At 43.4% G+C, this 12,185-nt stretch overlaps 1 protein-coding gene across 1 annotated transcript; it reads left to right on the top strand.

The window, feature by feature from the left end:
- Window positions 1-7,667: 7,667 nt before the first annotated feature.
- Window positions 7,668-10,784, top strand: LOC147455454 (BTB/POZ domain-containing protein At1g63850-like). Its single transcript, XM_086514244.1, has 3 exons — window positions 7,668-7,942; window positions 8,020-9,328; window positions 9,619-10,784. Exons 2-3 carry the CDS (start codon window positions 8,285-8,287, stop codon window positions 10,621-10,623), a joined length of 2,049 nt encoding a protein of 682 aa, XP_086370370.1. The 5' UTR covers window positions 7,668-7,942; window positions 8,020-8,284; the 3' UTR covers window positions 10,624-10,784.
- Window positions 10,785-12,185: the final 1,401 nt, after the last annotated feature.

Consider the following 12,185-nt stretch of genomic DNA (forward strand, 5'->3'; position numbering starts at 1 on the left):
GAGAATTGCATATTTGTTCAAACACTTCGATATGATTTCTCACATCCCCATCTCTACTAAATTTTTGTGTGAGCTTGGCTATTTGTACCACCTTACTTCTAGGCTCTCTATCAGGCCTGTTACGCATATTATTAGCAATAGATCGACCGATAGCTTGAGCAAATGTTGCCAAGTCACCTAAGTGAGCAGGCACCGTGGGTGAAGGCGCTCCAAAGACTACATGTGGATTAGGTATTGGCATTGGGCTTGGCACATAGGAAGCCCTTGGGTTCCAAGTTTGGTACGGTGTTGTGCCATGTGGCGGCCCAAAGTTCATATGTGTGGCCCTAGGCATAGCAGACCCATGCTAATGCTAACCGGTATGGTCCCATTGAAATAAGAGCTTGGATGTTGTGGTTGTGGAACATAGGTTGTTAAAACAATGGGACGGGTAGGAACTACATGAGTACGAGGACCCATAGGTGTATACAATTGGTACACACTTGTAGGTACTATTGCAGGCAGCATTGAGCTACCATGTAGTAGTGCTTTACTAACAAATGAGGTCCATGGCGTGTTTCTTGGCATGCCCATCATTGGGGTAGGCATGGTAGCCGTGGTGTCATCAAGGGAAAGATGAGCTAGACTTGGAAAGGTAAAGCACTGAGACCCCTGGAAAAACAACATATGGAGTATCCAATCGGACTTACCGAGGGAATCTTCATTTGGGATAAGGTTGGTTGTTTAGCCTTCCCTGTATCCAAAAATCTCATGAGACCCGTTGAAGGCATGTGGATCTCCTTGTTCTGTCTCTCTAGCTCAATAACCCTATGGATGACCTCACAAACTCTTTCTTGTTGATCCTTTACACTAGTAGCATCCGTTGTGGATTGTAGGACATCTAGCCAACCCACGTGATAGGTGTGACATGTGTATAGGTCTGTTAGAGTTTTTGTTTGTAGTTCATACTCCCAATTTTCGTTTAGGAACGCTCCATCTAGGATTGAGGTGCTAGGGGTGTCCTTTGAACTAGATGCAATGTGGCTCTCTATGGGTTGACCCTTAGTGGTCGCTAATTCAGGAGCACTCAATTGCTCTCCTAGCAAGGATATTGAAATAGGGGCTTTCGCTTTTAACTCTCTCTTTTGCTCCTACCTTGTGTAAGCTCTCAATTTCTTTTGTCCTAGCCGCAATGATATACCGCTCAATCTCTTGCACTTCAGCAAGGCTTCTACCATCAGGTAATATAACCTCGGAGGGGAATAATTCTGAAGAGTCAGGGGGTGCAATGAGTGGAGTACTCACATGCACACTCTCCAAGAGCATGGGGTCTATGTTGGTCATGAATGGCGAATTTACTTCCCCACCCCCTCATTTATATCACTAGCCTCATGTTCAGAGTGAGTGGCTCTACTAAAGATTTCCTTCAGCGGCGGCTAAGCAAGCTCGGCCCGGACCGTGGGCCCATGGCATGCATGTCGTGGCTTGAGCTATCAGGATTAGGCATTGAGTAACCCTCCACGACATCGTAGTCGGAGGAAGAGTCACTAGACACAATATGTGGGTCCGAGTGGTACTACCTTTGGTTCTCGCTGAGGGCCTAGAGCCTAAGGTAGAGGAATAATGAGTGCCCGCATAAACGGAGACACTCTCGATGTGCTCATCCTCTAGCACACGACCAAATCATAGGTGCATATGACCTCAACACTCTAGAGGTGTTGGTGTGAGTGCCCGTGAAGGCCGCTCACCTAGTTTTTTATGTGTTTACAATCCAATTTTTTTTGTATTTTTGGTCCTTTTTTTTTAACTGAGCCACAAAATATAGTGTGCGATAGCTCAAAACAAGCGTATTGGCTAGAGGGACGAGCCGTGCTTTACAACCCTCGATTTAGTTACGCACAATCCTCAGAATCCAAAAACTAGTCTTTTCCTAGGTGGGAAGAGGGCTAGAATTAGTAAGTCCAAAGGGTGAGTGTGAAGGGGATGGTGGAGGACTTGAGGAACTTGTCCACATGTCCTCCTTTCACTTGAGATCCTAGTCTTTATATACAAAGTAGTGTGAGTAGCATATCATGAGATTGAGGACTGAGGACTAGGCCTGGGCTTAGGCTTGGGCTTGGGCTTAGATCCAGATCCCTTCCTTTTAGAATAATATTTTTTTAAATTTAATTTTTGAATTTCGTTTTAGTCCCAAATATTCTGAGCCTTTGTGTTTTATTTTTTTAAATTAGTTAATTATTTATTATTAGTTTTTTTCAAAAAAACTTTTTCTGAGGATACCTTGCAAATAATTAACAACTAATTAATTGCCTAACACAGAATTGCACACTCACACACTGTCAACCCTGTTGCTCACTATCTACTCTACTTCTCACTGTCTACACTCACTAACAGCTCTACTAACACCTGCACAATACAGATCTTGCAGAACTAACAAAAGCTAGTACAATGCAGCACTTACAAAGCTTATAGTTACTAACAGAATCTGCCCAAAACCTGCTAATCTTCCCTGTACAGTCACTAAATAGTTCTCACAGTTTTCAGCAAAAAACAGAAAATAGATGGAAGAAAAACTCCCAGAGATACCACTGAGTGCTCCTCAAGCTTAATGCAAGGCTGTCCCTGGCAACGACACCAAAAATGTACGCTTTGTCGTACATGTCAAAGGCTGGGAACTTGCCTGTGCACTGTGTGCAAGCCTCGAAATGCTGCAAACACACAGCTAGAGAATCCTAGCAAGCTCAAAGAACAATGGTGTGTCACTCACCTCTCAATGCTGTCGTCCTGAAGGATCCTGTGCTGCGAAGAAGAAGGAGCCGCCGCCGATGCCCCGCTCTACCACCTTGCCGCAGCCCATGTCACCGCAATGCTCGATCACTCTCTCTCTCTCTCTCTCTCTCTCTCTCTCTCTCTCTCTCGCATACACACACATAGAAGGAGAAGGAGACAGAGATGGAGCAAGAGCATGTCTTAGCTTACACCTCAGAGAATGAGGATTTTTAGGTCAAAAGGACCTTTTATAAGAGTTTGGCCCGTTCACACATGGACGCCCACAGTGGCCGATCGTTGAGCAACTGTTGTAAAAATAAGGTAAGTGGTGTTCCTTTCATCGACGATCACCTATACACCTCTTGGACCGACAAGCTCGGTCCCTGACTCTACCAAATAAATAATACGGCGTCCGTCGAAGGTGATAGGGTGTCCGTGAGGGTTAACACATGCCCTAGGGGGGATTTTTCTAGGCAAGCAATTTTTGGTGAGTGCTTTTTAGGAACCATGCGAGCAGATTCCTAAAAAGATTCTCTCTTCCTCCTTCTCTATCTCTCTTGCGCAATTTTTCTAGTCTCCACTCCTTTTTCTTCTCTCTATCTCTCTCTCTCAGAGAGAGAGAGAGAGAGAGAGAGAGAGAGAGAGAGAGAGAGAGGGAGACAGGTTAGAGATAGGCAATGAGGTAATAGGGAGGTTGAGACATAGACAAAGATATGCCACCTTTCAAATTGTTTAAAAAACAACAGACACAAGGGTACTTGAAAGAAGAACACCATTAATCATAGAAAGGCTACATTTTGTTGCACTTGCATTACATAGGCAAGAAGAGTTCATCTTCTGGAAGGCCCGAGAGTCGCAGTAATGTCTCCCTCAAATGGCAAAAGAAGATTCACCACGTTCCCTAGCTGCTGCGTCATTCACTCCTCATCCTCCTCTATGATGGACCCAATCTTCTTCCAACAAGAGAAAGCGAATTGTCCTTTTTCGTTCAAGCTGAGCAAGGACCGCATATTGAGGTATGTGTGGCAATGATAGAGGCAATACACATTGATTGTTGCCTTCAGAGCCTCCTTAAACCATTCGGCTCTATACAATGCCTCTCTGTTGGGAATGGCTTCCATGGCATCCCATGCAGACTTGATTCTATTCTCAAGATCGTCGGTCATCGTAAAAAGAAAGAGAAGTGCACTATGGTAGCTAGTGAACGGTTTCACAAAAATAATACAAGCAATACCAATTTATAGGAATTGTGAAAATATTAAATTATTGCTTTATTCACGATGTGACACATAACCAACCACCTTCCAAAATTGAAAATTGTTTGAAAAAAATGCAAAAAATGCACCGAAATGTGGCCATCATAAGATGAAATTAGAACCTGGTAGTATTGTCCATTTTGTGAATTGACATACAAAAAATTAATAATGGAAAATGCCATGCATCCATGCCTGAATAGGTCCTGCTTTGGCTCAATGCCGTGAATATATCAACATTTACCAAAATTGATTGATGGATAAACATGTTCTCATTTTGGCTTAACCCTAGCCCATGCAGATAAATAAAATGCAAATGTTTACATGCAAGATATGGTTTTTGCTTTGTCTCCTATTCCATGAAGTCTGGACAAGTGCACGATGGCTGGTTGCAAATACAAACATTGTACAACCCGACATGACCATCTTCACTTTTGGTCTCTACTTTGAAGATCTCATGAACACCATCTGCCCTAGATATCTCTTCTCTATGACCTTAGCTCTCAGCGGTAGCGCTAGACTGATCTTGCGAGCAACGTCCTCGGAAATGGAAGTCCGGTGCCGTACACTCACACCATCTGGCACCGTGGCTCGTGCACTGCCTTGAGGAGTGGATGTATCTTTTGACTTGAAAGGAGAATTGGTTATATTTTGTGCAAGAACAACCGACATTACAGTAGAGATTCCTTCTTTCCTAAACTCCACTTGATACCCCCCTTCAATCAATATTTGCACCTCATCCTCAGATAGGTTGGTGCCCACATGCACGGGCCAAATGTGTGGTGGATGCTGGAGGCTGCGGCTCAATGTTCTGGTCTACTATGTGGCAATGCAAGACATGATCCAGACAAAACCAAAACTACTGGCGCACCACACCATTCGGATGCTTTCAATATCCTTCAAAATATGGGGCCGGTATATAAGGCTTGAACTTGCATTACTGCTTCCACACCTTCGTCCTCCTCTTGGAGTGCCGCTACATGTGACTCTACTACCTTGTGGAGTTCGTCATATGGCCCACATTGCCTCATTGACCTTGCGTTCCGCTACATACTGCCCATCCGAACCTATACTTCGTTTTGGGGTTTGTGACATCCCTTCTTGTGCAAAGTTGACCTTACGTGGTCTTCCACACTTCTTGTGATCTTTGGTGACCGATTTGTACTCAGAACTATGTGATGCATCATCTTCCACATTGATAACCTCATTTAGCTTGCATTTTCGCCTTGATGTCTCCTTATCTCCTGTCAATGGAGTCGGTTGTTTATACATTGGAGTGCCCTTGGTAGCCTCGTTCACTACTCTTATTACTTGACTGGGATGTTTTTTATGGCGCTCCACAAGCTTCTGTATCGATGGACCCTTCCCAATGTGTTTTCCATGGTTGTATGAAATGGCCTTCGTGCTCTGTAAGATGGAATTTGCTAGGTCGGTTGTCCTCAACTAGAGACCCGCTGGAAATCCGCTACTATATCTACAAATCTAGTACCAAGTTCATCTTCCATTGCCTTGACTTTCCCCCATTTTTGTTTGCTCTTTCTCTACCAAGTTGTGTACTGTGCTACTAGCACTGCATCATCCTATGACAACCCATTCTCCCTTTGCTTTTAGGCACTTTAATAATTCAAATGGCATCATGTTGAGGGGACACTCCAAGAGTAGGAAAGAGTTAGCTAAGATAAGCCTTCAAAAATGTGCAAGGTAGTTTGAAGCCATGCAGGATGCTTCAAGGATGCTCCAAACCCCACGGGGTCACCTTCCAAAAATACCTACAACACATGCATTGGAAAGGTATCCATAAAATCCCTTCACAAACGGACTTTACCATGAAAAACGAGAGCTAGCTCAGTTGGTAGAGCAAGAGCCCCTTGTGTCAAAGGTCTTGGGTTCAAACCCCCTTGACAGCTCGTATGACATGTAGCCCTTAGGGGTTGTACCCTTAGTCCAAATGATGGATTGGCCACCCTAACCTGGCTGGGATGACTCACCTTAAGAGTCGGGTTGCCTCCACCTACGGGGGTTGGGTGTGTGTGTTGTAATTTCAAAGTTCTACTCTCCACCAAAAAAAAAAAAACCCAACAATTGACCCCTTCTTCATAAACCCGTATTATTTTTTTCACCGTAATTCTACTTGAAAGTAAAAAAAAAACCCTCTAGATGAACTCTCGTGCTACGAACATATATTTTGAGATGGACCTCCTCGGACTCCAAACTAGAGGCACTTTGTAAAAGGAGGGAACCCCCCCCCCCCCCCCCCCCCCCCCCCCCAAAAAAAAAAAAAAACACACACACACACACAGTATACACACATCAACCAAAAACTTCTACTTTTGAGATGGCCCTCCAAATTTGCAGGGCTATATACATGTGTCGCTTCTATGTGATCATGATGAGAGACAACCAACAAATGTTTTTTCCGAGTTCTTACTCATGTGGAAGTGAAAATATTTCATGTACTCACTTTACAATGTGGCTAAAATAGAAATTCTTAGAGTTTTAGGAATTGTTTGGACAATTTTATGCTATTTTTGTAGTTTCTAGACACATATGTACATAATTCTGCTTTCTTATTTAGAACAAACAATAGAAACTTCTAGATTCAGACCTCCATGCAAATAAAACAATGCTTTTGAGCTATTTTTTTAGAAGTATCAGAAGCTCGTCAGTTCACGTCTTTCATGCTCTTGATTTTAATAGGCTAAACAACACTCCGGGCATAGAAACGAAGGACTGATTTGTGAGTTTTTTCACGAGGTGTTGCAAAGTTTTACCCCCCTTTGGAAGCCAACATGGTGGTTAGAATATTCATTAGAGCAGCATGCACATCAGAAGTTACACTTAAGAAGTACGAGAAGGAGAAAAAGAGAAGCAAGGGAAAGAACAAGATATGCGAAGAGGAAGAGGCCCTTTGCACACCCTCTCTTGTTCTCTTTCTCAACAGATGCAACATCTTTCTATCTCTTTCACTCTGGGGCAAGAAGGAGAAAGCAGAAGATAGTGTTCTATTTACAGTAATTTCTTGCAAACGGTTTCAAATTTCAATTAGCAATTCAGTTCTTCGGTTCCTATGCATAAATTGTGTAGGGTTTCTTCTATCGTGCATCTCTCTCTCTCTCTCTCTCTCTCTCTCTCTCTCCGCCAAATGTGCATGCCTTCGTGTCTCCTCTCCCAAACCGCTTAAACTCCGACATCTCTAGTGATCTTATCAAAAATAAAATAAAAAAAATAAAAAATATATATATAAGGAATGATACGGAAGCTATTGTACTTTGGCTTTGAAAGAAGATGTAGTAGTGGGTGATGCAACCATCCCATGGGCGTATGGGAGGGCTCTCTTAGAGCAGGGAATTAGTAAGGATGTCCACTGTCCACCGAAACAGGAGGTGAATCGCTTATGACTTGTAGGTGTCCTTGTAGTGTGACTCGTAAAAGCACCCACTTCGCCACCCCCTCCGTCCCGTGAAAAAGACAGCAGACAACTTAGAAAAGCACAAAAATGCAAAATTAATGAAAGCTCTCTTTCAGACTCTCCTCTTCTTCTTCTTCTTGAAACTTCCAAACATCACAAGTGTCAAGTACCCATTTGGCAAACATCACAGATCCACAGATAAACTTTCCTAACGGTGCCCACTGCCCAATACCCATCGGCCATGGCCTACAATGCCCTACACTTTATAGAGCAAAAGCCCAACAGGCCCCAACTGCCTACTTTTGTTTGCTTGCGCTCTTTTATTGAGCTCTCAGAAAACTCTTTACTCTTCCCAGCTATGGCGGCCAGTCCAGACTCCAGAATTCTGCAGTAATTTGAGTTCACCTAGGTTTTTAATTACTGGCTATTATCCTTAGCAGACCTTTGCCTCTGCAGGCCTACCGCATTGCAGTTATGTCATTGAGCAAGAATCTTGAAAGTTCTCGCGCCGCCTCTGTGGGGACTTACGCAAGTTACGCTAGCTGAATTTTAGCCTTAAGGTCTGCTTCGACTTGCATGCGCGCTCAAATCCATTTTTCCTCTTTGCAGGGGCTTCTGGCTATGGTGAATGCGCTACGGTCGTGGGCTCCTGAAAGCATTTTGCCATGTTGTAGCAGTAATTCAGCTAGTTTCAGCGTTACAATGAGCAGAATGAAGGTTTTCTAGCTTGCCTTGAGGTGAACTAACAAGTAAATCTCAAAGAGAAGGCACCACTAGCTTCAGCTGGTAGCTGACCTGCTCCATTGCAGAGAGGCTCACACAGAAGTCTCTTTTGCGTGAAACGCCTGGATATGAGCTTGGCTTCTCAGCCTTGATGGCAGCGAGGTCTCCATTGCGTAGGCAGGCAGCCTCTCCTGCAGCAGGCGCGCCAGCTGCCCCCAGGCCTCTCAAACTAGTGGAGACTGTGAATTCTGAGGGCTCATGGTGTTGTATAGCCCGCTCCCCTTCTCTTCCCTCCTCACCGAGCACTCCTTCATCCCGCCTTCTCAGATCAAAGGAGCCACGCAAACCATCTGTGGAAGCAACTGCCATTAAAGCGCATCATGCAGATGGTGAAGATGCACCTAAACCCATCCCTTCAGAGCACCCCCGAGATGCAATTGGCAGCAAAGTGGAGAAGAAAACCAGGTCTGGTGAGGTAACCAACAAAATTGGAGATGCTTTCAAGAATGGCGAAATTGCATCCCTGATCAAGCAGGGATTTATTAGTGGGGGTAGCCCTCTAGATAGGGGGAACGGCTCCCCTTTCAGAATAAGGTTATCACCTGGGCGAGTCTCCCCTCTTCTAGATACCCCTGCGCCTCCCATCTCAATGGCGCCGAATTTTTCAAAGCTCAACTCTCTCTTGAACACAGGCCTTCTGAGTCAGTCTTCACCACCCATCGACAAGGCACGATCTTCCCCTACCCTCTTTGAAATGATGGCACATGAGCACGAAAGGCAAGAGAAGGCCCAATTCAACAGCGGTCCACTGCTGAATGGCCCTTCTCAAATTATGCGGAGTCTTGGCAAGCAACTCTCCCTGCAAGAAAGGCTACTTTCTACAAATAGCCCAGGAAGCAAGTTTAATGACCCCTTTTCAAGTGATGTTAGGCTCACTCTCAGCAGCAGCTGCAAGGATGGGCAGACAGTGACTGTCAATGTTCATGGACAAATTCTTGCAGCAAATAGCCACTACTTTGCTGCCAAGTTCTCTGAAAAGTGGTCCAAACTACCTCAGGATGTTCCCCACATTGTTAATATTTCTGATTGTGAAGATGTAGAGGCATACGTGGAGACGCTTCGCCTCATGTATTGTACGAATTTGAAGAGAAAGCTTCTGACAGAGAATGTTTCAAGAGTTCTCAGCATTCTTAAGGTAATTCTTGTTCCAGTTCCATTTCTGTTTCACTTGTAGAGTCTCTTGTTTGCTCAGAAATGGTCCATTGTTGCATTGAGACTGATGGATGTATGCTGCTGAATTCATGCCTGCATATTTCTAGTGTGCTCTTTGTGAAAGGCCTATGCATCAGATGTTACATATGTGTTGTGCCCAAGGCAAATTGAGCTTGTTGTGTGTATCAGTGCATCATGGTAGTGCATCCTACTAACCTTTGAATATGAGCGTCTGTGTGTACATGTTTGACTAACATCATTTTAAATTTGCAGGTTTCAGCTGCAATAGTGTTCGAAGCAGGTGTGCTATCTTGTCTTGAGTATTTAGAAGCAGTCCCTTGGGCAGAAGAAGAGGAGGAAAAGGTGTCTGCTCTTCTAGCACAGCTACATCTAGATAGTATTGGAGCTGGAGAAGTGCTGAAAAGATTGTCTATCGAGGATTCCGGTGGTTCTCAGGAAATTTTGATGAGGCTTTTGCACTTGGTTACTAAGGGAACTGATGAAAAGGCAAGAAGAGAGATGAAGGGCTTAGTATCAAGAATGCTAAGAGAGAATGCAGCTCAGGGAAAGGACTCTACTGATCTGAGCAAGGAAAGCCTGTATTATGCTTGCCATGGATGTCTTGATGCATTGCTTCAATGTTTTATACAGGCAACAGCCCCTGACTTTGGAAGTAAGCTAATCGAAGATCGGGGATTGCTAATGGCACAAATCATTAGACAAACCGACAATTTAAGTTGGCTTCTTGACATTCTGATTGATAGGCAAATTGCTGATGATTTTGTAAGGATATGGGCTTATCAAAAGGAGCTCTTTGCCATACATAGTCAAGTTCCGCTTGCACTAGGCCGATATGAAGTTAGCCGAATAACGGCAAGGTTATGCATTGCAGTAGGCCAAGGTGAGGTTATGGCCCCCAAGGAGGTAAGGTTCCATTTGTTGCACAACTGGTTGCAACCACTGATAGATGACTTTGGATGGATGCAAAGGGCATGCCGGGGGCTTGATAGGAAAGTTGTGGAGGAAGGTATTAGCCAGACAATCTTAACTTTGTCTCTAAAGCAGCAACAAACCATCATGATAGCTTGGTTTGATAGGTTTCTGAAGAATGGGGATGATTGCCCCAATTTGCAGAGAGCATTTGAGATATGGTGGAGGAGGACATTTGTGCGGCCGCAAGTGGACTCCAGCGCAACTCCAACTCCTGCTCTTGTACAACTAACATCAAATGTAGGGGACACACCAAATTGCGCATCGGGGTGTCAGGAGGATGCATGACAGAATTGCCCCGCAGTATATGCCTGAGTAGGCGTATGTCTCTACCTTGTACAAGTAGTTATGCCAACAAATCTGTGTTGTAGCTGGCTTTTGAAGGCCTTGGCAAAAAACTCCATATAATTGAGAGGAACTTTTAATTTTAAATTCTGCTTTTAAGGTCAGTCTTGTGTGAAGGGGGGTCTGGATGTTTAATACATTGATTAATCACGAAAACTACATCAATGTTTGGGAGTGGTTGATTACATCAATTGGTTTGAGATTGTGAAGAGTGATGTATATGAAAGCCTGTTGATATATGCCACTTCAATAACAGTATGTTCTTGCACTCTTATGAGAGCATCTTAACTTTGCTGTACTCTTCCTATTATTTGGTCTCCAAACATTCCAGCTTCATATCTTATGTTTCATGTTGAAAACAATCCCACAACTGACACGTTTGTAATTTGAACATGGAGGAAGTTCGCCCTGGAGAGAGATGTTGACGACCGGTTCAGATAGTAAAGAGAAAATTACACACACACACACACACACACACATACTAGTACGGCCGGCCGCGGCCTCTCTCTCTCTCTCTCTCTCTCTTTCTCTCTCCCTCTTTATCATGCGTAGAGGATTTTTGGACTGTAGCTTTCATCTCGCAATTCTCGACACGTGTAAAGGGCATTCTCTGCCTTGTTATAGAATACACATAGATATACATAGATACTATACTATATATATATATATATATGTGTGTGTGTGTGTGTGTGTGTGCGCGCGCGCGCAAGTATGACTTTCTCCCCAATCTTAGCAGAATAAAAATTCTTTCAAAATATATCAAGTGCATAAGTGAAAGTGAAAGGAGAGGTTAGGAAATGAAAAGATTGATGAAGGTGGAAAGTCAAAAGGAATATGAAGTGGAAAATCAAAAGATCTTTTGAGTCCATGTAAATATAATATGTGTTTTTCTTCTCCTTCATTTTCCCTTTAGTGTTTTCTCCTCTTTAAAGTGTCCTCTCTCTCTCTCTCTCTCTCTCTCTCTCTCTCATAAATTTGTCATTTCTAACTAATATTGTTGCAAATCTACGTGCTTCGTCATTGCTCGTTGTTACATGCTATAGACTAACGCATGGTTTTTGTTGTTGAGAGAATTTTTGAATTAGGAATACCTTTTAATTTTTTTTGAAGCCATTAGGAATACCGTTAGGATTATCTATCTATCTATCTATCTATCTATATATATATATATATATATATATATATATATATATATATATAGAGAGAGAGAGAGAGAGAGAGAGAGAGAGAGAGAGAGAGGAGGGGAGGAGATAGGATGAGTTCACACCTAGTTCACATTGAATTCAACACAAATTTTGGTGCAACACACATACCCTCCCAAGTTCACACCAATTTTGGTGTAGTGCACTCTCAGTTCACACCTTATTTAAATCAAGTTCACAGTTCACAAACACGTCGTTCATACGTAATGTGATCCAACAACCCAGATTGCTCTTGCCTCGCGGCACCTATTGTGGGCCATGAATCCCACCTCTTAGAAAGGTGTCAATTAATCTATAAAAACA

Source organism: Adiantum capillus-veneris, chromosome 6 (genome assembly GCF_014529385.1).
Source record: "Adiantum capillus-veneris isolate H3 chromosome 6, ASM1452938v2, whole genome shotgun sequence".
Classification (NCBI taxonomy): Eukaryota; Viridiplantae; Streptophyta; class Polypodiopsida; order Polypodiales; family Pteridaceae; genus Adiantum; species Adiantum capillus-veneris.

Coding starts and splice junctions, on each gene's coding strand:
- LOC147455454 (XM_086514244.1), top strand. CDS start 8,285: ATGGCAGCGAGGTCTCCATTGCGTAGGCAGGCAGCCTCTCCTGCAGCA. Junction 9,329..9,618: donor GAGTTCTCAGCATTCTTAAG/GTAATTCTTGTT, acceptor TTAAATTTGCAG/GTTTCAGCTGCAATAGTGTT.